The following is a 27971-nucleotide window of genomic DNA, read 5'->3' as shown; positions in this document are numbered from 1 at the left end:
CTGACAGAGTAATCAAATTCATAGAGACAGAAAGTAGGTGGTTGCCAAGGGGTGGTGGGAGGGTGGAATGGGGAGTTTAATGGGGATAGATTTTTAGGCTGCAAAATGAAGAGTTTTGGAGATGGACTCTTCAACTATACTTCAATAAAAGAAAAAAGAAAAAGAAACACACATCTCTGCATCTTGTTGTTGAGAGATCGTTAGTTCATCAGTAAAATGGAAATAATATTCATTTGAATATTTAAATATTCAGTCCACAGAGCTCAAAAAGCAGTTGCAAGGATTAAGCATATTCAAATATGTAAAGTACCTAGAACAGAGTAAGTGTTTAATAAATATCACTTATCATTCTATCAGATATTTTTATCTTAGCTCATGAAAATTTAACAGTTCTACTTCTAGGTAAGATATTTTATATGTTTTAGTCTTCTGCAGCACATTTTAAAAACACTGAGAATTTTGGGTCTTTCAGTGGGATTTTTATCACCATTTTAAAGATTGCATATTATTATCTCAAAGCATTTGGCAGACATCAAATAATCTTTCTGGCTTTCTGAGATAAGGGTAAGTTTTAATGACACTTATATGGAAGAAATGGAAATTACAAAAGAAAAAAATTCCACTTGTCCAAGGGGGTTTTTAGTGATAAGCCTCTCATTACCACATGATTACCAGAATCACCAAATACAAAGTATAAAGAAGCAGTATGTCATTGGTCACTTTTCTCTTAAGAAACTTAGGCTCCGAGAGATACTGAAAAGGTGCTCTGACCTACAGATCTTTATATTTTTCAGACCAAGACTAAAGAATTTTATTCTAATCTCCCCATAACATTTCAAGTATTAATTGGAAAAAGAGGAAAGAGTATATATAAAATAATCTGGGGACATTAAGTAAAAAGCTAGAAAACTCTGAAATACAATGGCTTACTAAACATTAAAAATGCCAATTTCCCTCACTTTTGGCTGAGTCTTTATAAAGACAACCTGTGGGCAGGAGGGCTGCCTTGTGGACTCTACCCTGAAGATAGAGATTCTGCTTCCCCTCCCTCTACCCTGCTTCAGCTTTAGCCATTGACAAAGATCTTTAAACATTTTAGGCCTCTGGAGGGGAAAAGTGAGGTAAGGATGTGAAATGCAGTGCAAGGAGCTCTCCTCAGAGGGCAACAAAATGTGCCTGGCTGCCCAGGCCCAAGCAGATCCCTTCCTGCTGGAATGGGTCTGAGAACATGACACCCTCATAACTTCTACAAAAACAAAGTCTAAGAAAAAATGGCCCACAGCCCTCCTTAGCGTTTAGCATAGACAGATGTTGAGAACTGACACTTTAACAGTCCAAACCACAAGCCCACAAAAGTTCCTTTCGAAACTGTACAGATTTTTATCAGTCTTCTGCTTTTTCTTTTCTTTCAACAGTCACAACTTTTGTGCATGGAAGCTGCCCCAAAAGCCTTTTGAGCAAATTCTAGGCCCTTCCCTTTTAACCTCAACATTTGTTTTTGTTCAAAAAAAAATTCTCCATACTCCTCCCCCTAATATACAGCTATATGTTCATGATAGAAAAACCTGGAAATATGAAGCCACCAAGACAGAGAAAAGCAGGCCCTGACATCCAGCAAGTGGCCCATGGCATTGCTATGAGTTGACTGGGCTCACAGCTAGGCAGTAGTGCTCTTCTGTCGAACATAAACACTTTTTTATAAAACATCAACATCAAACAAGCCCATTCTTGACTAGGATGGATCAACAGAAAGACAAGATTCGTGGATAATCATGTCTGAGGTTGGTCAGTCACTAAGTCATGTCCGACTCTTTGGCCAACTCTAAGCCATGCGAGTAGGTTGTGTCTGCTGAAGGCCACTTTCTGGTTCACAGACTTTCTTTTTGCTATAATATCAAACGATGAAAGCAGGGAGGGAGCTTTCTGGGGCCTCACTGTGTTGTTGTTCAGTCACTAAGTTGTGTCCAACTCTTCGCGACCCCATGGACTGCAGCACAGCAGGCTCGCTTTCCCTATCCCCTGGAGTTTGCTCAAATTCACATCCACTGAGTCGGTGATGCTATCCAACCATCTCATCCTCTGCTGCCATCTTCTCCTTTTGCCTTCAATCTTTCCCACCATCATGGTCTACTCCAGTGAGTCAGTTCTCTGTATCAAGTGGCCAAAGTACTGGAGCTTCAGATTCAGCATAAGTCCTTCCAATGAATATTCAGGGTTGATTTCCTTTAGGATTGACTGGTTTGATCTCTTTGGAGTCCAAGGGACTCTCAAGAGTCTTCTTCAGCACCACAGTTCGAAAGCACCAACTCTTTGGCGCTCAGTCTTCTTTGTGGTCAAACTCTCCCATCTATACATGATTTCTGGAAAATCATAGCTTTGATTACACAGACCTTTGTCAGCAAAGTGAGGGCTCTGCTTTTTAATACATTGCCTAGGTTTGTCATAGCTTTCCTTCAAGGAGCAAGTGTCTTTTAATTTCATGGCTGCAGTCACCATCCGCAGTGATTTTGGGGCCCAAGAAAACAAAATCTGTCACAGAGTCTACTTCTTTCCCTTTTATTTGCTGTGAAGTAATGGGACCAGAAGCCATGATCTTAGTTTTTTGAATGTTGAGTTTCAAGTCAGCTGTTTTACTCTCTTCTTTCACCTTCATCAAGAAACTCTTTAGTTTCTCTTAATTTTCTGCCATTAGAGTGATATCATCTACATTTCTGAGGTTGCTGATATTTCATCCGGTAATCTTGATTCCAGCTTCTGCTTCATCCAGTTCAGCATTTCGCATGATGTATTCTGCATATAAGTTAAATAAGCCGGGAGATAATATACAGCCTTGTTGTGCTCCTTTCCAAATTCTGAACCAGTCTGTTGTTCCACGTCCAGTTCTAAGTGCTGCTTCTTGATGCACATACAGGTTTCTCAGGAGAGAGGTCAGGTGGTCTGGGATTCCCATCTCTTTAAGAATTTTCCACGGTTTGTTGTGATCCACACAGTCAAAGGCTTTAGCATAGTCAATGAAGCAGAGTAGATATTTTTCTGGAATTCCCTTGCCTTCTTTATGATCCAACGGATGTTGGCAATTTGATCTCTGGTTCCTTAGCCTTTTCTAAAACCAGCTCATACATCTGGAATTTCTCAGTTCACATACTGCTGAGGCTTAACTTCAAGGATTTTGAGGATAACCTTATTAGCTTGTGAAACAAGTACAATTGTGTGTAGTTTGAACATTCTTTGGCATCGCCCTTCTTTGGGACTGGAATGAAAACTGACCTTTTCCAGTCCTGTGGCCACTGCTGAGTTTTCAAAAACTGCAGACATATTGAGTGTAGCATTTTAATAGCACTGTCTTACAGGATCTGAAATAGCTCAGCTGAAATTCCATTACCTCCACCAGCTTTGTTCATAGTAATGCTTCCTCAGGCCCACCTGACTTTACACTCCAGGATATCTGGCTCTAGGTAAGTGACCACACCACTGTGGTTATCTGGGTCATTTAGACTTTTTAAATATAGTTCTGTGTATTCCTGCCACTTTTACAAGAGAAACGCAAATCAAAACTATGAGGTATCACCTCACACCAGTCAGAACGGTCATCATCAAAGTCTACAAACAATCAATACTGGAGAGGGTGTGAAGAAATGTGACCCTCGTGTACCACTGGAGGGAATGTAAACTGATATAGCCACTATGCAGAACAGTATGGGGTTTCTTAAAAAAGCTAAACATAAAGCTACCAAATGACCCAGCAACCTTATTACTGGGCATATATCTGGAGAAAACCGTAATTCAGAAAGACACAAGCACCCCCATAGTCACTGCAGCACTACTGACAAAAGCCAGGACGTGGAAATGACCTAAACGTCTATCAACAGAGGAATGGATAAAGAAGATGTGGACATATATACAATGGGATATTCCTCAGCCATAAAAAGGAATGAAACTGGGTCATTTGTAGAGAAATGGATGAACCTAAAAACTGCCATACAGAGTGAAAGTCAAAAAGAGAAAAACAAATATTGTATACTAACGCATATATGTGGAATCTAGAAAAATGGTACAGATGATCTTATTTGCAAACCAAAAGTAGTACAGAACAAATGTATGGGTGCCAGGGAGGAAAGAGGGGTGGTGGGAGGAAATGGGAGATTGGGACTGACACTACGGATACCATGTGTAAAACAGGTAACTAAGGAGAACCTATTACACAGCACAGGGAATTCTAGTGTTCTGTGTGGACCTAAATGGGAAGGAAATCCCTAAAAGAGGTGATATATGTATACATACAGCTGAGTCACTTTGCTGTACAGTAGAAACACAACATTGTAAAGCAACTACACTCCAATTAAAAATTAGTTTAAAAAATTATACATAATAGTTCATCTTCTCCTTTGGGAGATACAGGTTGGACAAACCTATCTATATTTAAAATGCCAGAAACATACACAAAAACATACCATTTCCTTTACTCACTTTTGTGATAGTTTTTAAGATAGAGAGACGATCTGCTGGGGGTGGTAAACCCACAAAGAGTGTTTTGTCCAGGCGGCCTGGGCGCAGGATTGCAGGGTCAATGATATCTAGAGACAAAGGGAGGAAAAGCCTTAAATAAATAAAATAAAATCTTTTGCAAAATATAATTAACATGAGAGACACGAAGAGTACATCTTTTAAGGGAAAAAAATGATAGATTATTTTTAGAATTAAAAGACTTGCCTCGTCCTTAAGAAAGTGCAGTCCATCCACCTCCTTCCTGCCCCAAACCTGTTTTCCTTCAAGATTCTCGATCTTATATGATGACCCCACCTGTCCCCCAAATACCAGGCAGGTTTCTCCCTTCCCTCTAACCGGTGACACATGCTATCAATTTTATCAAGTCTGCTTCCTATTACCTCGAACCTCAGTCAAGGCCAAATGTAATGTCCCCTTAACTGGTTGTTTTCTAAATTTCCCCTCCCTGGGACCCCTTACAATGCTGCCAGAGTTATATTCCTAAAATACATATTTAGTTCTCTCAAATCCTGCTCCACCCTACAGAATGACACCTAACACTTTCACCACCACGTGTCTGACAAGCCTAAGGGTCACCTGACTCTACAGGGCAAAGTTTGCAAACATTCTGGTCTTAGGAAACCACTGAACTTCAAAAATGGAGTGCACTTTACTGATGATTCCTTTTTAACCTCCCTCTCTTGTCCTTCCCTAAATCCCCTTACCCTGGCAGCCACTGATCTGTTTTGTCACTATGGATTAGTTTGCATTTTCTTGAATTTTATGTATGTGGAATCATACAGCATATACTATCTGCTTTCTTTTACTCAATATAATTATTTCGAGATTCACCTAAGTTGTCATATGTATCAGTATTTAACTTTTTTATTGCTGAGCAGCATCCCATTGTGTGGCTATATCACATTTGCTTTTTAATTCTTCTGTTGACAAACATTTGGTTCATTTCCAGTTTTGGACTACTATAAATAGAGATGCTGTGAGCACTCAAGTACAAGTCATTGTATATATAGCTTTTGTTTCTCTTCAGTAAATACCGATGTACGGGATGCAAAGCTACTAGTATGGCAATAACACACCGCAGGTGCACATTTACCTTTTAAATATCAACAAACTGCTTTCCAAACAAGGTGTACCATCTTACACTGCCAACAGTAATATTTTCATATACTCTGTATCCTTGTCAATTCTTGGTACAGTTAATCTTTTGTTGTTGCATTACAATTTAATCTAATTGTACAAAACCTTGAAATTACAACTCCTCTATATTTCTAAGTGGAAGGTTATGTGTGCCTCCATATTCAATTCCACAGTTACCTTTGAGTCATAAACTGCGTTTTACATCATGATGGATCAATGTAGAATTCCCATGTAGTATCTCAAATTACATAAAACGGAAGCAATTTTTAAAGCTTTGTGGGAAGTTTTCATACTAATGATAAAAGTTTTTCTTTTTTTTAGGGAAACTTCAAATTATAATGTATTACGTAACTGTATTTTAAAATGTTGGTCACTGAATATCATGAACTTTGAACTGGTTTCTACTTCTAAAAGTGTACCATCACTAAGGTAAGACAACCAAAGTCTTCCTTCAATTCAAAACCCTCAATTGTGTTTCTTTACAAAATGAGATTTGTGTAACCAACTGCCTCGTATGGGACAAGAGCTATAGTGATAGTTGGTTCAACTATTACACAATTATGTTAACATTCTATTTTTAAAAGCACTTCACAAGAAAATATGTAAGTATGGCTTTCAATAAGAGTGTTATACCAAGACTTGATACCAAGCTCAGATTATTTTAGTTCTTTAAGGAAAAAACAGGCTTTCAGGTTAAAACAACAATTTGTAACCAAAACTTTAATCCCAAGAATTCTCACAAAACATATTACAAATGACAGTATGGAAAAAATTATTGCACAGTATCTCAAAGTTCAGCTCTACAATGTACCCATAAACTGGAGGCCACAGTTATCTTGAATAGTCTCAAATTTCCAAACAAAGAGTGTTACAAAGAGCTATGTATTCATATACATAACTCAGTGAAACTATGAACCATGCCATGTAAGGCCACCCAAGACAGATGGGTCATGGTGGAAAATTCTGACAAAACATGGTCCACTGGAGGAGGCAATGGCAAACCACTCCAGTGTTCTTGCCTTTAGAACCCCATGAATAGTATGAAAAGGCAAAAAGACATGACAGTGAAAGATGAACTCCCAAGATCGGTAGGTGCCCAATATGCTACTTCAGAAGAGTGGAGAAATAACACCAGAAAGAATGAAGAGACAGAGCCAAAGCAAAAACAACACCCAACTGCAGATGTGACTGTTGATGGAAGTAAAGTCCAATGCTGTAAAGGACAACATTGCACAGGAACCTGGAATGTTAGGTTAGGTCCATGAATCAAGATAAACTGATTCAAACAGGAGATGGAAAGAGTGAACATCAACATTTTAGCAATCAGGGAACTAAAATGGATGGGGATGGGTGAATTTAACTCAGATGACCATTACATCTACTACTGTGGGCAAGAATCCCTTAGAAGAAATGGAGTAGCGATCAGAGTCAACAAAAGTCCAAAATGCAGTACTTGGGTGAAATCTCAGAGACGACAGAATCATCTCTGCTCGTTTCCAAGACAAACCATACAGTATCACAGTAATCCAAGTCTATGCCCCAACCAGTAATGCTGAAGAAGCTGAAATTGAATGGTTCCATGAAGACCTACAAGATCTAGAACTAACATCCCAGAAAGATGTCCTTTTCATTATAGGGGACTGGAATGCAAAAGTAGGAAGTCATGAGATACTGGTGAAGTGAAGTTGCTCAGTCGTGTGTGACTCTTTGTGACCCCATGGGCTGTAGCCCACCAGGCTTCCCTGTCCATGGGATTTTCCAGGCAAGAATACTGGAGTGGGTTGACATTGCCTTCTCCAGATACACAGATGACACCACTCTTAAACGGCAGAAAGCGAAGAACTAAGGAGTCTCTTGATGAAAGTGAAAGAGGAGAGTGAAAAAGCTGGCTTAAAACGCAACATTCAACCTTCACCCTCTCCCACAGAGTCCCAAAGGCTGTTCTAAATGCCTATGTCTCTTTTGCAGTCTCTTATACAGGGTTCAGGTTACCATTTTTCTAAATTCCATATATATGCGTTAATATACAGTATTGATGTTCTTCTTTCTGGCTTACTTCACTCTGTATAATTGACTCCAATGAAGGTGGAATGATTGGGGAGAATGGAATTGTAGCATGTATATTATCATAAGTGACCAGTCCAGGTTCGACGCATAAATTTTCCTCTGTTCATTTCTTTGCATTTGTGCTTTTTTAATAAAAATACTTTTAACTGTATTAAAAAAAAATTTAAAAAAAAAAACAAAAAACGCAACATTCAAAAAACAAAGATAATGGCATTTGGTCCCACCTCATAGCAAATAGATGGGGAAACAATGGAACCTGTGACAGACTTTATTTTGGGGGGCTCCAAAATCACTGCAGATGGTGACTGCAGCCATGAAATCAAAAGACGCTTGCTCCTTGGAAGTAAAGCTATGACCAACCTAGACAGCATATTAAAAAGCAGAGACATTACTTTGCTGACAAAGGTCCATCTAGTCAAAGCTATGGTTTTTCCAGTAGTCACGTATGGATGTGAGAGCTCAACTATAAAGAAAGCTGAGCGCCGAATAACTGATGTTTTTGAACTGTGGTGTTGGACCAGAAGACTCTTCAGTCCCTTGGACTGCTAGGAGATCAAACCAGTCAATCCTGAAGGGAATCAATACTGAATATTCATTGAAGGGACTGATGCTGAAGCTGAAACTCTAATATTTTGGCCACCTGATGCAAAGAATTGACTCATTGGAAAGACCCCAATGCTGGGAAAGACTGAAGGTGGGAGGAGAAGGGGACGACAGAGGATTAGATGGTTGGATGGCACACCTACTCAATGGACAGGAGTTTGAGCAAGCTCTGGAAGTTGGTGATGGAAAGGGAAGCCTGGTGTGCTGCAGTCCATGGGCTCACAAAGAGTCAGACATGACTGAGCAACTGAACTGATTCATATACAGCAATCACATGAAAGCATCAGTTGCTCAGTCATGTCCAACTCTTTGCAACCCCATGGACTGTAACTTATCAGGCTCCCCCGTCCATGGCATTTTCCAAGCAAGAGTACTGGAGTGGGTTGCCATTTCCTTCTCCAGGGGAGCTTCCTGACCCAGGGATTAAACCCAGGTCTCCTGCATTGCAGGCACATGCTTTACCCTCTGAGCCACCAGGGAAGCCCACCACCAAGGAATCACATACAGAACTTCTGACCCAAAGTAAAGGCAAACTAACTTTCTTGAAATTTCTAGGATTCCACACCAACTGGAAAACCTCTCGTCCAGTGCGAACACCAATGGTGGGACTCTCAAACTTCTAATCTAGATGCTCCCATCTAGCCCTGCATCTCAGGGATCTTCAAATTCAACAAAAGCAAAGCTGGGAGGGTATCTAGCAACCCACATTCTTTGGAGTGGTCCAAAATAGCCCAAGGTTCATTCCAATTCAGTCGTCATCATAGTTTCCAAGATTACCTACAAAACTTTACAGTCTAATGGACAGGAACCACAATGCATTTCTAGATCTTGGGTTAGGAATGCCGAGGCTCGAATTCGTACACCTTCAGCTGGGTCTTCCTGGTCACCTCCTGCCTGGCACCCACATATGCTCTCGCAGACTCGGCGTCCATGAAATGCCCTATAATTAGTCTCTTTCATTTTAGTCATTCTAATGTTCGCAGTGATATCTCACTGCAGCTTTAATCTGCATTTCCTTGATGACTAATGACATTGAGCACCTTTTCATCTGTTTGCCACCTGTATACTTTCCATGATGAGGTGTCTATACAAATCTTTTGCCTATTTTTAATATCTTTTGTTGCTGTTGAGTTTTTAGTTATGTTGTTGAGTTCATGAAATATCTTTTATCAAATATACTTTGCAAATATTTTCTCTTGGTCTGTGGTCTTTTTACTCTCTTAGTGGCATCCTTTGAAGGGCAGTTCAATTAAACCACTTGCGCGAAAGACTGCACTTTTGGTATCACATCTACGAAATCTTTGCTTGATCCAAGGTAGAAAAAATTTTACCCTATGTTTTCTTCTGGCAGTCTTGTAGCTTTGGATTTTCATTGGTCTTTGATCACTGAGTTCATTTTTACACATCATAAAAGGTATGGATTAAAGTTCACTCTTCTTGCATATGGATATCCAATTGTTCTATCACTACTGAAAAGGTCGTCCTTTTCCCACCAGTGCCTTTGTGCTTTATTTTAAAAAAAAAATCAATTGTCCAAATATTTGCAGAAACATTGTTTTGATTCTATAATCCAATGATCTATGTCTATGCCAATACCATGCTGTGAGAACTTTTATTTTAAACATAAAAATGCAGATCTTTTAATTTTTTTTATTTTTTTTTCATTTTTAAGGATTGTTTTATTTTTCTAATAAACAAAAACTAGGCTGTGAATAGAAATTAAAATTCTTATTTTTCCCAGTGAAAATGCTGATACTAGCTAAAGCTGATAATTTGAGAAAGTGGTACCAGTAGATCAATTAGAATCATGGCGGCAACCAGCAGAGTAGGCAGGAATCAGGAGGACTAGGGAGGAGAGGGCAGGCGCTTCCTCGTGCAGAAGGAGGCAGCAGCACCTCTTAAGGTGACGTGGGCTTACACACAGTGTGACATATAAAGTACATCTAATGCTAAATGCCTTCAAGAGCTTAGTAAATCATCTTCAGTAAAGCCAGGCATATAAAACAAAAACCAAGAAGAACCAATTGTTTGTATTAGTTGGGTCCCCAGGTAACTGAAAACTGTTTTTAAGCAATCCCCACCATACCTTTAAAACAACTTCTATCCTCAAGTGGAAACTAGCCACATTCAAATAAGTTAAAGGATAAGTAAAAAGAACTACAACTTTATTAAAAGTAAATAAATGTAACATAATATGTACAGATGGCACATGGTGCCAATTTTATTTGCAGATAGTATTCCAAAGTTCACAAGTTACACCTTTGCCACAGCCTTGGCTAAATCTTGAACTAGTGCAGAATTCAGCTGTGCTAGAGTGCTGATCTTAGCGTGCTTAGATGTGGCGTACTTGTTCTTGATAGTCATGTGCTTTGTGAGCCCACGGCTCACCATGAGCACATTCTTTGCCAGGTGCTGCATAACAAGAAGAGACTCTTCGGTGTATGACAGATAACGCTGCAGAGTTGGTGTCCATTCACCATTATCAAGAATTTTCAGTGCTAAGCAAAAAGCTCCTGCTGCAATCTGAGAAGGAGGAAAGTGCACCACATCGTAGTCCAGCATAGTTAATTCCATCAGATATTTGGCCAGAGTATGTAACTCAACGTCAACCTCTCCAATCTTAGATGCTCTCCGAAGGAAATGCAGGGGTAGAGGGCGACCCAGACTAAAATTTAAAGCTCTTAGAATCTTCATTTCCATCTGTCTGATTTGAAACTTGGTGTAGCTGTTGTCCGTCACAAAGGCAAAGTCACTGATTTCTGGAAGGTACATTTCCTCATATTTGCTTGCAACAAACATGGCAGTGACTTCAACCAGCTGCAGCATCTTCTTGGGCACACAATTATCCTGCATGAACCAATCAATTATGGAAACAGTCATGTCCATGGTCTCCTGCAGTAACCTGAATTTCATTTGAACTTGCATTAGCCACTCAATTAGGATGGCTCTCATGTTTCCAGTGACTTCACGACCCATTAGGTATTTTGGTTTGACTGCTTGCTCTTCCTCAAGTTGTCTTAGATAGGCATAGATATCTTTTACATATTCACTACAAAGGTTTGGATCCGCTCCGTCTTCTGCATCCACATCACTCACTGCAAGAATTACATCTGAGAAAGCCTGACACAGATATTCTTCTGCAGGGGCACAGCCAGATGTTTCCATGGGGCTTGGAGATGGAGTATCAACCAAAATAGGCTCGGGGGAAAGTTTCTCTTCCTTAATAGGCTCGGGTTCCGGCTCTGGCTCCGGCACAGGTACAGGAGCCTTTTCCAGAGGTTTTGGTACTTTTTTAGCAGTAACTTTTCCAGCAGCTGAAGTTTTTGCTTCCTTTTTCAGAGGCAGTTTGGCCTGTGGTTGTTCACTGACTTTGTTACCGATGTCTCCAAGAGCTGTTCGGGGCCTCAGCCCGGGCTTAGAGGTTGCAACAGCGGCCACAGGCATGCGCTTGGCCCCTGCCATACTGATCTTCGCCTTATTTTCAGCATTAATTTTCGTGTTCCTGGTGATCTGGAGCGCCATGGCTTCTTCTGCACCAGAAAGCAGCTCAGCGAGGAGAAGGAGTGCACTGGAGCCCCCGACCAGCCAGGAGCTTGACTCAACCACAGGCCAACAGCCGTTCCTCCGCAGCATGCCCCAGATCTTTTTTAAAAATTTTTTATTTATTCAGTTTTATCTGGCTGCACCAGGTCTTAGTTATGGCATGTAAACTCTTAGTTGAGGCATGTGGGTTCTAGTCCCCTGACCAGGGCCTGAACCAGCACCTCATGCACTGGGAGCACAGTCTTAACCTATGGACCACCAGGGAAGTCCCACAAATGTAGATCTTAAACCCAGATCGGAATGTCTCAAAATAAAGCTTGATATAAACAATCCCTATCGTATTTAGAAAGGATTCTTAGTTTAGGACTTTAATAATAATTTAAACTCTCTTACAAACATCACATCTAGTATTTTATAGTGTATTATTTTAAGAAATTATTTACTCATTTTATTTACAGTAAAAAGCATCCTGAGTACTTTATATGCCATAAAGTGTGAGTGGCAGGGGTGGGGGTGGGGTGCAGTTTAGATGATATAAACAATGCTCCATCAAAAGTTCTTATAAAATTTCATGTATTACATCATTTCTCAAAGAAAAGCTGGTTCATACTCAACAATTCTGTTTCACTAAAAGACCCTAATGCTGGGACAGGAGGAGAAGGGGACAACAGAGGAGAGATGGCTGGATGGCATCACCAACTCAACGGACATGGGTTAGGGTAGACTCCGGGAGTTGGTGATGGACAGGGAGGCCTGGCGGGCTGCGATTCATGGGGTCACAAAGAGCGGACATGACTGAGCAACTGAACTGAACTGAACAGGCATCTTAATGATGACTGAGATTCAGATCTTTCCCCATCAATCCCCACCTTGGTTAAGGCCAACTGATCCTTCCAGTTTTTCAGGCCTAAAATTTGGGAGTCATACTGGATTCCATTCTTCCACATCTATATTCAAGCCATTAGCAAATTCTGTCAACTCTATGATACAACATATTCAGATTTTCTACCCCCAGATATTACCTGATTCAAACTATCATCTTTTACTTGGATTATTTTTACAGCTTCCTAAATGGTTCCGCACCTAATTGTGTCAGAACTTTAAGTAGAAGACTCAAGATAACAATTCTTACCTTCTTTGATTTCTAACAGAACAATTCTTATCTTTGCAAGGAAGAAGTCATCAACAATTCTAAAGAATTAAGGACAAAATCCATTCCCTTACAAATGAGACAAATGCAGAACAGGAGAAACTCTTCCTCAGCTGTTGATCAAAAAGCAACTGCTATACTATTAAGTATTCAAAGAAAGCTAAAATTTAAGAGCTAACAGTAGCAACTTTCAACTTATAGAAAACACTTTGTTACCAATGGACCTTCAATTTTCAAAAATGTTGCCAAGACAATTCTATGGGGAAAAGACTAGTCTTTGCAACAAAGGATCCTGAGACACATGAATAGCCTGAAAAAGAATGAACACCTTTCTCACAACAGACAAAAATTAACTCAAGATGGATCAAAGACCTAAATGTGTGAACTCCGGGAATTGGTGATAGACAGGGAGGCCTGGCGTGCTGTGATTCATGGGGTCGCAAAGAGTCAGACATGACTGAGCGACTGAACTAAACTGAACTGAAGAAAATAAAACTCTTACTAGAAAACAAAGGAGTTAATCTCTGTGACCTTAGGACAGGCAATGATTGCTTAGGTATGATAGCAAAAGAAACTGATATAAAATAAAATAGAAACCTACTTACTTTTCTCCAAGTGCTCTCCATTTCAGCAAGTAGCAAACTTTTTACCTAGCTTTTAAGTAAAACAATCTAAAAGTAATCTTTGTTTATTCTCTTTCTTACATCCACATCTAATTACAGTACTTTCTATTGGTTTTACCTTCAAAATATATCCCAAAGTTGGATCAGCTCCCACTGATCACTTCTTAATTCTCCCACCAAGCTCATATCAATTCTCCCCTGGACCACGGATCTTCTAACTCAGATGATCCTCTATATTAAGAACTCCTTAGGGATTACAGTGAAATTTATGGATTCCTTGTCAAAAACGTGCTTTAATGCATAAGGCAAAATACATAGGATTACAAAGAAATCAATGGTATTAAAAGTTATCAAACTGTTAGGAAAACAAAATTTTGAATAATAATACATGTACTTCCTTATTAATATCTTAAACAGCAAGTCTGATTAAACTAACTGTGGAGTAGTATGGGTATAAACAGTATTGTGTGATGTCTGCAAAGACTGTAAGGTGACAGAGAAACAGCTCCAAGTTCACAGTTCCAGGTATACTCTGTCTTGTTGCCAAAGTTCATACTGTGGCCTAAAAGGCCCCGTGCTCCTCTCCATTACTCACTCCACCGACCCCAACCAAGTCTTTTCATTTGAAACACACTGGCCGTGCTGGTTCTCCAAACTTTTTCTCACCTCAGGGCCTCTACACTTACTGTTTTCTATCTGGAATGCCTTCTCTCAGATTATTGTATGGCTCAATTCTTCACATTATTTGGGTTCCTGCTCACATGTCACTTCTTCTGAAGAAGGCTTTCTGGACCATGATATCTAAGTTAGCATTTCTTTCCCCAAAACAGACATTCTCCATCCTCTTACCCCGTTTTATTGGACTGCCTATTACTGATTCCCTGTTCAGCCCCAAATCAGAACATATGCAAGCAAATAAGTTTTCTGAATTGTTAACCTTTGAATTCCCAAAGCTCAGTAGGACCAGGCATATAATAAAAATTCTGTAAAAATGAGTGAATGATTAAATCTTCTGAGATTAAAGAAAACTATGATCACAATAAACTGTGGAAAATTCTGAAAGAGATGGGAATACCAGACCACCTGACCTGCCTCTTGAGAAACCTGTATGCAGGTCAGGAAGCAACAGTTAGAACTGGACATGGAACAACAGACTGGTTCCAAATAGGAAAAGGAGTACGTCAAGGCTGTATATTGTCACCCTGCTTATTTAACTTCTATGCAGAGTACATCATGAGGAACGCTGGGCTGGAAGAAGCACAAGCTGGAATCAAGACTGCTGAGAGAAATATCAATAACCTCAGATATGCAGATGATACCACCCTTATGGCAGAAAGTGAAGAGGAACTAAAAAGCCTCTTGATGAAAGTAAAAGAGGAGAGTGAAAAGGTTGGCTTGAAGCTCAACATTCAGAAAACTAGGATCATGGCATCTGGTCCCATCACTTCATGGGAAATAGATGGGGAAACAGTGGAAACAGTGTCAGACTTTATTTTTTGGGGCTCCAAAATCACTGCAGATGCTGATTGCAGCCATGAAATTAAAAGATGCTTACTCTTTGGAAGGAAAGTTATGACCAACCTAGACAGCATATTAAAAAGCACAGACACTACTTTGCCAACCAAGGTCCATCTAGTCAAGGCTATGGTTTTTCCAGTGGTCATGTATGGATGTGAGAGTTGGACTGTGAAGAAAGCTGAGCACTGAAGAATTGATGCTTTTGAACTGTGGTGTTGGAGAAGACTCTTGAGAGTCCCTTGGACTGCAAGGAGATCCAACCAGTCCATTCTAGAGGAGATCAATCCTGGGTGTTCACTGGAAGGACTGATGCTAAAACTGAAACTCCAATACTTTGGCCACCTCATGCGACGAGTTGACTCACTGGAAAAGACTCTGATGCTGGGAGGGATTGGGGGCGGGAGGAGACAGGGATAACAGAGAATGAGATGGCTGGATGGCATCACCGACTCGATGGACATGAGTTTGAGTGAACTCCGGGAGTTGGTGATGGACAGGGAGGCCTGGCGTGCTGTGATTCATGGGGTCGCAAAGAGTTGGACACGACTGAGCGACTGAACTAAACTGAACTGATACAGATATGACCAATCCATATATAACACCAAACCATAAGGCTGAATGTATAACTTGCACCACAATACAAAGAATATGATGAAAGAAAAATTTACATAACAAGGATTAAAGATAACTACATGTTTTTACATTCCAACTTCTCTGCCTTTGAATCTGGCTCTTCCTGTCACTGTCCTGATCAAGGGAATTTGTCTAATCTGGGCCTTACCTTCAAGAGGCATGGCAACTTCTGCCTTTATCTCTTGGAATCCAGCTGTCATCTAAGAAGGGTGAATACTCAGAGAACCATGCTAACAGAAGTTAAGTCACATGGCGAGGCCTTGGAAGATGACAACTGCAGAGGGAGAGGGGAGGCATAATGCCAAGAAGCACCAAGGCACCAGACATGTGAGTAGAAGTCACCCTGGAAGGGATTCTCTGGCCTAGCCATGCCTGCTGGTGGCATGTGGATCAAAGATGAACCACCTGGACAAGTCCTCCCTGAATTTCTGACCTACAAAATTACGAACAATGCAAAAATGGTGATTTTTAAGACAGTAAGTACTGTTGTAGTTTATCACACAGCAATAGCTAACCAGAACATCAGGAAAGAGGAGATTTCTTAAAGCTAACCAGGAAACAAGTTATAAACAACCAAACAGAATGTCACAGGAGAGAATACAATGGGACAGAACTGCCAAATAAGCATCAATACATGCAAAGAGATCCAAAATATCGGCTTTTAAATTTATGTGGCTCCTCAACGTAGTGGGGAGGAAGTGATGGGTGAGGTACAGCAGAGAGGAAGACAATACTCAAGGACGCTGGAAAGAACAAAACACGGGAGCCACATAATGATTCATCCTCCATTCACTGGCTAAGCTCAACAGACAACTACACTCAGTTGTTGGTTTTACATCTAAGGAGAATATGGAGAAGGAGTTCAAAGATGAATAAAGAGATCAGAGGAGGTGAAGAAAACATGAGGAAAGACAATGCACCTGAATCCTTCTGAAGACAAGGATTTAAGTAAAACTTAAGTAATGCTGATATTCCAGATGTGGAATGCCAGACCACCTGAGCTGCCTCTTGAGAAACCTGTGTGCAGGTCAGGAAGCAACAGTTAGAACTGGACATGGAACAACAGACCGGTTCCAAATAGGAAAAGGAGTACGTCAAGGTTGTATATTGTCACCCTGCTTATTTAACTTATATGCAGAGTACATCATGAGGAACGCTGGGCTGGAAGAAGCACAAGCTAGAATCAAGATTGCTGGGAGAAATATCAATAGCCTCAGATATGCAGATGACACTACCCTTATGGCAGAAAGTGAAGAGGAACTCAAAAGCCTCTTGATGAAAGTGAAAGAGGAGAGTGAAAAGGTAGGCTTGAAGCTCAACATTCAGAAAACTAGGATCATGGCATTTGGTCCCATCACTTCATGGGAATTAGATGGATAACAGTGGAAACAGTGTCAGACCTTATTTTGGGGGCTCCAAAATCACTGCAGATGCTGATTGCAGCCATGAAATTAAAAGACGCTTACTCCTTGGAAGGAAAGTTATGACCAACCTAGACAGCATATTAAAAAGCAGAGACATTACTTTGCCAACCAAGGTCCGTCTAGTCAAGGCTATAGTTTTTCCAGTGGTCATGTATGGATGTGAGAGTTGGAAGAAAGCTGAGCGCCAAAGAATTGATGCTTTTGAACTGTGGTGTTGAAGAAGACTCTTGAGAGCCCCTTGGACTGCAAGGAGATCCAACCAGTACATTCTAAAGGAGATCAGTCCTGGGTGTTCATTGGAAGGACTGATGCTACAGCTGAAACTGCAATACTTTGGCTACCTCATACGATGAGTTGACTCACTGGAAAAGACTCTGATGCTGGGAAAGGTTGGGGGCGGGAGGAGAAGGGGACGACAGAGAATGAGATGGCTGGATGGCATCACCGACACTGTGGACATGAGTTTGAGTGAACTCTGGGAGTTGGTGATGGACAGTGAGGCCTGGCGTGCTGTGATTCATGGGGTCGCGGAGAGTTGGACACGACTGAGTGACTAAACTGAACTGAACAATACATATATTACCAACATCACTTAAGCTTTGTGAGAATACTGCCTATTAGGTATTATCATCCTCATTTTATAGATGAATAAGTACTGGTTAGCAAGATGAATTAATATATGCTCAGGATTAATGTGGTACAGTAAAGAATAAGTATAGTGGTCATTACCTCTAGCTCTTGGCTAGACTTCTCTGTGCAACAGCAGTGTCTTTGTTATGCTAAAGAGATGACTCAAGGTTGGCCCCAATACAACTTCAGGATGGGGCTGGTTATCAGAATGACTAACCATCTGATTAGAGGGTTGGAACTTGTAGCCAGACATATGGGGAGGCAGGGCACGGCTGGAGACTGAGTTCAATCACATGGCTGATGAGTCAATCAATAAAAACTCTGGACAACAAACGAGGGAGATTCCTGGTCAATGAACATACTAATGGGCCAGAAGGGTGCTGTGTCCTGACTCCATGGAGAAAGGGCCGGGAAACCATATCACCTCTGAGATCTCGCCCCAAGTGTACCCTTTATAATAAACTGGAACTGTAGGTATAGTGTTTTTCTTCATTTTGTTAGTCCTTCTAGCAAATTATTGAACGTGAGGGCAGTTACGGGTATCCCCAAGTCTGTGTAGCAAGTTGGTCAGAAGTGCAGGTGTCCTGGAGACACCACGTGCAGCTGGCATCTGAAGTAGGGCAGTCGTCAAGATGACTCACCCCTTAACTTGCAGGTTCTGGCACTAACTCTAAGCGGTTAGTGCCGGAACTGAATTATAACCTACTCGGTGGAGAAGGAAATGGCAACCCACTCCAGTGTTCTTGCCTGGAGAATCCCAGGGACGGGGGAGCCTGGTGGGCTTCCGTCTATGGGGTCGCGCAGAGTCGGACACGACTGAAGCGACTCAGCAGCAGCAGCAGCAGCAGCAGCATCGGAGAAGGCAATGGCAAGCCACTCCAGTACTCTTGCCTAGAAAATCCCATGGATGGAGGAGCCTGGTGGGCTGCAGTCCGTGGGGTCGCTAAGGGTCAGACACGACTGAGTGACTTCACTTTCAGTTTTCACTTTCACACATTGGAGAAGGAAATGGCAACCCACTCCGGTGTTCTTGCCTGGAGAATCCCAGGGACGGGGGAGCCTGGTGGTCTTCTGTCTATGGGGTCACACAGAGTTGGACACGACTGAAGTGACTTAGCAGCAGCAGCAGCAGTTGGTATAGACTAGTTAGGGTTGAAAGAGAAGAGCTGGTAGATGGGAAGTGCTACAGCCAGGACTCACACCCAGTTCTGCTGTACTCAAAGAAAATATTTCTAATTCAAATATAAGAGTCTAATTCAAAGGTGTTAAACCATAACACCTTTTGATTTTTCATTTTAAAATGAAATGGTATACAATTCATGAAGATTTTAGTGTCTGTACTAAATTATGAGAAACGAAAAATTGTATCAGCTTGAAAACTGAAAAATCCATTTAAGCAATTAAAGTCCCATGTCACTGCTGGCAGATATAGTTAGAATCATCAATGCAGGGCAGCTATGACAGAGTGGCTCATGTGGATGGTGAAGCATTAAACAATATGAAAACAATTTAGGAACCAAAGTATAAGCCACCTTCAGTATTTCTGAAGTTTTGAGCCTTTTTCTAAGCCCTTCCCAGAGAACTTAAGCTTTTTAACAATTTAAAAAATGAGTTAAATGCAGGTATATGGATAAGCTTCTAGGATAAAACCTTAAAACACCCACCTTAGACTTAGCTGTTTTATAATCTTCTTTCTTACCTGGTCTGTTGGTGGCTGCCATAATAAAAACTTGCTGACGTGTTTCCAGACCATCCATCTCTGTAAGCAGTTGATTCACCACTCGGACACTTGCCCCTGTCTAAAAACAAATAAATATAGCTCCATCAGCTCCTAATAAAAAGAAGAACACATTGCTATCTTTTTTCCATACAAAATATTATAATTGTTAACTTCAATGAAAGCTTCTGTCAAAAGATACAGCAAATATCATTTCCAGAGAAGTCACTGTATCTAATCACGGTGCAAAACATGTTCTTGTCAGTGTGCTTCTGCAGTCCTGCTATTATCCACAATTCAAATGAGGAAACCGAGGCTCAGAGAGGCTATTTGTCCAAGGTCTCAAAGCTAGATAAGGATAGAAATGAAATTCAATCTCAGGCTCAGCTGATCCCAAAATCTTACGCCTCTGAGTCAGTTGAAGGTCCAATAGCTGAGAATTCAAAATCCTGTGATAAACCACAATGGAAAAGAATAGGAAAAGAAATGCACATGTGTATACCTGAATCAATTTGCTTTAATACAATTAATATTATATATAACATTAATATATACATTAATTGCATTAAATATTAATGCTAAATATTAATATAAATAACATAAATATTAATGTATTAAATGTCAATGTTAATATAATTAATACCATCAATTAGCTTTAATACAAATTAATACAACATTGTAAATCAATTATACGTCAATAAAATAAATTTTTAAAAAAGATCTAACAGCTACAGTGAATTTCCCTTTGGGCAAATCTAGACTCACCTCTTTTTTTTAAGGTATTTAAAGATTTTTTTGATGTATACCATCTTTAAAGTCTTTATTGAATTTATTACAATATCTTTTCTGTTTTAGGTTATGGTTTCTCAGCTGCAAGGCATGTGGGATCTTAGATCCCTGATCAAGGATCAAGCATGCACCCCTTGTATTGATAGGTGAAGTTTTAACCACTGGACTGACACGGAAGTCCCAAGACTCAGTGTTTGGATGCCAGATCAGACTCCCCAGGACACTGGATATCCAGAGCTATCAGCTGGGACACTGAGGCCTTTTCTCTTTTCCATGAAGCATGTAATACAAAGCTCAGGGCAACATCCAAGAGAAAGGTACAAGAAGTTGGTGAAAAGAGGGTTATTTACCCATTAAACACAGAGAGCTTTAAAATTCACAATGGAGGAAATGAGAAAAGTAGTGCTGAGCTTCTTTTTGTCATTAATTGCCTTTTTTCAACAAAAACTTTGTGTACAGAGGCAGTAATGAGTTTAACACACTGATTTCTCCAGAAAAAAATTTTGATGTACCTTATTATCACTCCATGGAGACAAAGCATTAACAGTTAGGACATTAACAGAATTATAATCCAGATTCAAGGAAAAAAGAAAAAAAAAAACCACAATACTGTTCTACCTAAGTAAAAACCTCAGAATTGATTTTACTATATTAAAATATAAAATTTTATATAATAAAAAAAGCTAAGTGATAAATCTGGGGAAAATAGTACCAATATACATAAATAGTCAATAGACTAATCACCATCATATATAAACAGCTCTTATAAATTAACAACAAAAAAAGGAGAAGACATGTCATATGTGTTGCCAAAGCAAGCAAAGAAAAACAAATAGGGTCAATAGCAAAAGGATCAGAGACATGAATACTAAAATTTAATACCATGTTTTGACAATAAAACTGAGAAAAATAAAAAGATAGGCATTACCCATTAATGACAAAGATATAGGAAATAGTTATTTTACACACTGCTGTTGGTAGATGTATGTGACTGGCAGTTTTTGTGAAAAAAAGATTTAGTATTAACTTTCAAAATATATGTATACATTTTCTACCCAGAAATTCTACTTCCAGAACTCTCACATATTCCCACCTGGACACAAAAGTATGTGATAAGAATCAATACAGATGTATTTGTAAGAGAAACAACTAGAAACAATGCAAATGTCCTAAACAGAGGAATTACTGAGTTAATCTTCTCTATCCAGACGGTGGAATATTTATGTAACAGCTAAAAAATAAGTTATTAAGAACATGGCGAAAGTGTCAAGATAGAATGACCACACTTATATTAAAAAAGAAATCGAAATCATACATGTTTTTAACATTACAGGAAAAGTTCCAGGCCACAAATGCAAAACACTCAGCTGTCAGCAGATGTAACCTCCAAGAATAACAGGGAGGAGAACAGGAAGAAAAGATTGACTCTCTTTATACTTTATTTGAATTTTTCACAATATGTATTCATGAGTAACTTCCATGATAAAAAATAAAAAGGATACATTTAATTTTAAAATATTTTCAGATCCCCTTCAGGTGAAAATGTCAAAGAAAAACACGTATTCTGAATACAAAAATGTGAGGTAGAGTGAGGCATGAGAGAGAACCTAGAAGTTAGAAATGTAGTTCATACGGATGCAGACTTCTTTGAGGGCAGGGAGTTGACTGGATATACACCTCGGTGAACTCCTCCTAATTTAAATTACCAATTGATAACAGAGAGATGCAAACCAATGAATAGGCTGTCAATGAAAGAGAAGGGAGTGAAAAGTAAAATTCAGAGCATGGCATGCCTCCAGCAGCTGGACATAATGTGTAGGGTTTTGCCCTGGGATGCACATTAGGTTTTGGAGTGTGACAGCTGGCAAGAGAACCTTGGAAGGATCTCTGCCCTGGCCACTCACATCACTATCAGAGATAAGACTGTAATAAAAGATTTTTTGCAATACTGCTGACTACTAGGTGAGGAAACAAAACTGCTATGATACCAAGCACACTTATCCCAGTCAAGTTTTGTTTCTGTGACTTTTTAACGCTTTTGGGAAAATGAGGCACCTAACGAATGCTTCATAACCTAAGACCACACACAGAATAACTATTTGAAGATAAATCACAAGAGAAATACAATCACTTCCTTAATCATCTTGTAATAAATGTACTCACGACACAGTTTTTGCTATTCTCTTCAAAAGGTTATGTATTTTTTTATATTATGCTTCACTACTCTTCCAACTCTTTTACAACAGTATTCCTGAGAACTATTTCTGGGCACTCATTGTACTGAAATTTCTAAGAACAGTGACTCACAGTAGTAATGCAAGTGGTATTTAATGCAGATCAATTTATATCTTCCCCAGATAGAAATGGTGCTGAGTCTTAAAGCATATCATCTGACCCTACTTGGAGCACATGATGTCTTAAATTATATTTTCTACTGTTTCAGGAACCCTGAAAAGAATCATCAGATTACAAGGTAAGCTATCCAGAACTAACATTCCATTCCCAACAACACACTTGTGTCAAACAGGTATGAGAAACCAAAATAATACACAAGAAAACAAAATGAATACAGAGACTAATAAAAATAAAACTGTTATCCTTAGGCTGTTTTCAAATTACTAGGTTTCTTCACTTAAATAGTCTCAGCGTTCTCAAGGAATGACTTTATAAAACAATTATTTGAACTCTACGTAACTTTGCAAGAAGTTAAAAAAGGTTTGGTGCTTCAAAAAAATCTATAATCACTAAACTATGATACCTACCTCTCGGGCTGATCTTCGAGGGCATAAGGCATCCACTTCATCAAAGAATATCACACAGGGTGCTGAGTTCTTGGCTCGTTGAAAAACCTGTCGCACAGCACGCTCACTCTCACCAACATACTGACCATACACAGAATGGAAATAAAATGTAGAAACAAATCAACTTTGGAGTTTGGGCCAAATTATAGTAATACTAGTTTCAAATGACATGTATATATCAGAGTTCAAAAAGCATTAGGTCAAACCACAGGCAACAGCTGACATTTAACCATTCTGACCTATAAAAATAGTTTTATGTGGTTCAACTTCATAAAATTAGCTCTTATTTAAACTTATTATAAATTTCCTCATTTATAAAATGAAGACTAAATAGAATATAAGGTCTCTTCTAGGTCAAGAAAAATTCCACAATTCTAAGGCATAGAACTGATCAATGCTTTATGCATATAAAATACCCAGCAGATATTTTCATTAATTCAACAGTATTTTAAATGCAAAGAGGACAACTTACTGTCCTACTGTTGTTTCTATATAGGTCATCTTGTTAAAGGAAGAACTCATGATGATAATATAGCACCAGAGGAGGCAAATTAAGCCAGCTAGATATCTACCAGGTTTCATAAATGCATACTGTGTGGTAAAATCAAAATACAAAGCAATTCACAGGCAGCTATAACATTAGAACTAACTAAAATAAAAAGTTATTTGTAAAATAGTTTCACTTTTAGCTAGGCACAAAAAATTATTTGTGTAAAATTTCAACCTAGCTAACTAAGAAAAGCTTTTTTTCTAATACTGCTAAATAAGACAGAATCTGAAAACATCTTTACAATGCCAATTATACCATAAAGTATCTTTTATATTACTGTATGACTATATGGCCATATGAAAGTAATTAAGGCACAGAAGACATGAGAGACAACAGCAATTAAAGTACTTCTATTTTCTAACTGAGTAGATCTTATTTTCCTAGTAGATCTGTCCTATATCTTTCATTGTACTTTTCCTTATTCTGCTTCTCTCACATGACCTGCTTTTCCAACCTACCTCAACATAGTTCTTGCAATCTAAAAGATCACTGATCTTTCTTCGCATCACTCTCTCATCTCTTACAGCACCTCCTACTGTTATAATTTTTGAGCTATTCTACAATACCTTCACCATATTACAACATTAAGTCCTTGGAAAGCAGAAGCCATGACCATTTCAAATTTTGCTGTGACCATAACATCCTGCACAGTGTACAAATACAACAGACCAATTTAGTTTCCTGAAAAAATCTAAATTAACAAAAATTAAACTTGGAATGCTGAACCAAAGCATTCAGTAGATATTTTGAAATTTAACTAATTGATTCTGGCTGTGGTGGGTCTTTGGTGTTGCACACTGACATGTATATAATGCTCAACTTAAGCATCTATCCAGAAAAAAACTGAGTTTTTATTTTTTAAAAATTTCTAATTGGAGGATAATAATTGCTTTACAATACTATGTTGGTTTCTGCCATACATCAACATGAATCAGCCATACGTATACATATTTCCCCTTCCTCTTGAACCTTCCTATCTCCCAATCCATGCCATCCCTCAAGGTTGTAACAGAGTTAAGTTTTTAAAACTGTGGTTATAAGTCATTCAATAGACTACTACACATAAAACTGACAACTAGAGGCAAATATATCAACAAAGAGAAATATTATAATGTTTAACAAAAATAACAAAATCAAGTTATAAAAGAACACATACCATTTATAAAAAGTGGCTTTGTTTTTATCATTTATAAAAGCAGTTCCAAACATATAATGAAAGTAGACATAATAATGTAATGAATCCCAAATACATATACTACCCAGCTTCATAAATATCAACAAAATTCATGATCAGTTTGTTTCATCTAAACCCTGTCCACTTTCTTTCTACTTGTTATTTTGATGGAAAGCCCAGACATCATAACTTTATTTATAAATATTATATACCTCTAAAAGATAGTGGTTTTAACATTAACTACATGACTACTACACTTAAAAGTTATTTTCTTAATTTAGGGATAAATATATAATAAATATAGTAAATGTAAAAAGTGCACTGAATAAATTGAAAAAGCCTTTTTAAACAAATGATACTATTTTCATTTCTTCTTTCTTTGAATATTATGGAATGGCATTTTTACTTTTCATAGGCATAAACAGGAAATAAGAAATTCAAAGTCTCAAACTTGAGATACAAACTGCTTAAATGCAGAAAGAAGTTATTATATAGTAAATGCTTCAGTGATTTCTTTCCCTCTAAGTATTTTTATTTATTAATCCTTAACTCATCTGAAGGAAAGCAGAATAGGAGTCTGATGACACAGATTCAAGTGTCAGCTCCACCACCCCAAGCTACTGGGGACTGGCCGAGTTATACAACTCCTCGAAACTTAAGTTTCCTCATCTGTGAATCAGGGCAACAATAATATGTACCTCACAGGGTTGTTGAAGAATAATACATGTAAAGTGCTTTAAAATGTTGACTGTTTTGATTATTTCTATTTTGCTGGTGAAAAAATTTAGGCTCAGATGTTAACAGACTTAATTAAGACAGCATTTATACACACTGAACAGTACAGCAAAGCAAAGCTCAATCTCTTCACTCCTAATGCAGTGATTTTACTAAAATACCACGACTATTTCAACAATCTGAGGACCCTATAATCTGAATGACCATTACTTTTCCTAATAAAAAATAATTGCTAATGCCACAGCAACTTACCATGTTCAGTAATTCAGGGCCCTTGACAGATATAAAATTTAACCCAGACTCATTCGCAACAGCCTAGTAAGAGGAAAAAGATACAAATAAGACAAGTATAAAATAGAATACTAATAATATGTGATAATACAAGGAATTTTTGCGGTTTATCTCTATTCCCCCTTTTCACAGTTGCCTCTTTCTCATTAGAAGGAGAATAGACAAATGGGAATAAAAGGAAACTCAATACTTTTCACAAATTACTCGGACAAAAAATCAGATGGAAATGACCAGAAACATTTATGTAAATCTTTTGTTTGCATAACTGTGGTATATGTAAGCATATCTGAAGCCTGAGCTTAGAATCCTAGTAAAATCATAATCTCACTGGGCACAAATGCCCCGCCCAATGAGAGTAATCGTTCATTCACTCATTTATAATCCAAAAGCATCAATATCAGTCTTGATGGTACTTCAGACAGTTCGGTCGCTCAGTCGTGTCCGACTCTTTGTGACCCCATGGAATGCAGCACGCCAGGCCTCCCTGTCCATCACCAACTCCCGGAGCTTACTCAAACTCATGTCCATTGAGTCGGTGATGCCATCCAACCATTTCCTCCTTTGTCGCCCCCTTCTCCCGCCTTCAATTTTTCCCAGCATCAGTCTCTTTTCCAGTGACTCAGTTCTTTTCAACAGGTGGCCAAAGTACTGGAGTTCAAATCAGCCCCTCCAATGAATATTTAGAACTGATTTCATTTAGGATGGACTGGTTGGATTTCCCTGCAGTCCATGGGATGCTCAACGAGTCTTCTCCAACACAACAATTCAAAAGCATCAATTCTTCAGCTTTCGTTACAGTCCAACTCTCACATCAATATGTGACTACTGGAAAAACCACAGTCTTGACTAGACGGACCTTTGTTGGCAAAGTAATGTCTCTGCTGTTTAATGTGCTATCTAGGTTGGTCATAACTTTTCTTCCAAGGAGCAAGCGTCTTTTAATTTCATGGCTGCAATCAGCATCTGCAGTGATTTTGGAGCCCAAGAAAACAAAGTCTCTCACTGTTTCCACTGTTTCCCCATCTATTTCCCATGAAGTGATGGGACCAGATGCCATGATCTTCGTTTTCTGAATGCTGAGTTTTTAGCCAACTTTTTCACTCTCCTCTTTCACTTTCATCAAGAGGCTCTTTAGTTCTTCACTTTCTGCCGTAAGGGTGGTGTCATCTGCATATCTGAGGTTATTAATATTTCTCCTGGCAATCTTGATTCCAGCTTGTGCTTCTTCCAGCCCAGCGTTCCTCATGATGTACTCTGCATATAAGTTAAAATAAGCAGGGTGACAATACACAGCCTTGACGTACTCCTTTCCCGATTTGGACCAAACTGTTGTTCCATGTCCAGTTCTATCTGTTGCTTCTTGATCTGCATACAGATTTCTCAGGAGCCAGGTCAGGTGGTCTGCATTCCCATCTCTTGAAGAATTTTCCATAGTTTGTTGTGATCCACAGTCAAAGGCTTTGCTACTGCTGCTGCTAAGTCACTTCAGTCGTGTCCGACCCTCAGCGACCCCATGGACTGCAGCCTTCCAGGTTCCTCCGTCCACGGGATTTTCCAGGCAAGAGTACTGGAGTGGTGTGCCACTGCCTTCTCTGCAAAGCCTTTGACATAGTCAATAAAGCAGACGTTTTTCTGGAACTCACTTGCTTTTTCGATGATCCAATGGATATTGGCAATATGATCTCTGGTTCCTCTGTCTTTTCTAAATCCAGTTTGAACATCTGGAAGTTCATGGTTCACGCACTGTTGAAGATGGGTTTGGAAAATTTTAAGCTTTACTTTGCTAGAATGTGAGATGAGTGCAGCTGTGTGGTAGTTTGAACATTCTTTGGAATTGCCTTTCTTTGGGATTGGAATGAAAACTGATCTTTTCCAGTCGTGTGGCCACTGCTGAGTTTTCCAAATTTGCTGCATATTCAGTGCAGCACTTTCACAGCATCATCTTTTAGGATTTGAAATAGCTCCACTGGAATTCCATCACCTCTACTAGCTTTGTTCGTAGTGATGCTTCCTAAGGTCCACTTGACTTTGCATCCCAGGATGTCTTGCTCTAGGTGAGTGATCACACCATCGTGATTAT

The 27971-nt window shown here is 39.2% G+C and overlaps 1 protein-coding gene and 1 pseudogene across 5 annotated transcripts in view; both read right to left on the bottom strand.

The window, feature by feature from the left end:
* NVL (nuclear VCP like) overlaps positions 1 to 27971 on the bottom strand; it is a 98696-nt gene that overhangs the window by 32247 nt on the left and 38478 nt on the right. For all 5 annotated transcript variants that reach the window (XM_055419816.2, XM_055419815.2, XM_055419814.2 and 2 more), the window contains 4 exons: positions 25853 to 25915; positions 23103 to 23222; positions 19534 to 19633; positions 4468 to 4574 (listed from right to left, as the gene is read on the bottom strand). In XM_055419816.2, the coding sequence (XP_055275791.2) occupies positions 4468 to 4574; positions 19534 to 19633; positions 23103 to 23222; positions 25853 to 25915 (390 nt within the window). The remainder of the gene's footprint in view (positions 1 to 4467; positions 4575 to 19533; positions 19634 to 23102; positions 23223 to 25852; positions 25916 to 27971) is intronic.
* On the bottom strand, positions 7865 to 19515 carry LOC129551652 (G2/mitotic-specific cyclin-B1 pseudogene; annotated as a pseudogene).

This window comes from Moschus berezovskii, chromosome 17, assembly GCF_049115385.1.
Source record: "Moschus berezovskii isolate FMDL1 chromosome 17, NW_MosBer_1.0, whole genome shotgun sequence".
NCBI lineage: Eukaryota > Metazoa > Chordata > Mammalia > Artiodactyla > Moschidae > Moschus > Moschus berezovskii.
The sequence above is the reverse complement of the archived record's forward strand: the minus strand, read 5'-3'. Positions and strand labels throughout refer to the sequence as shown.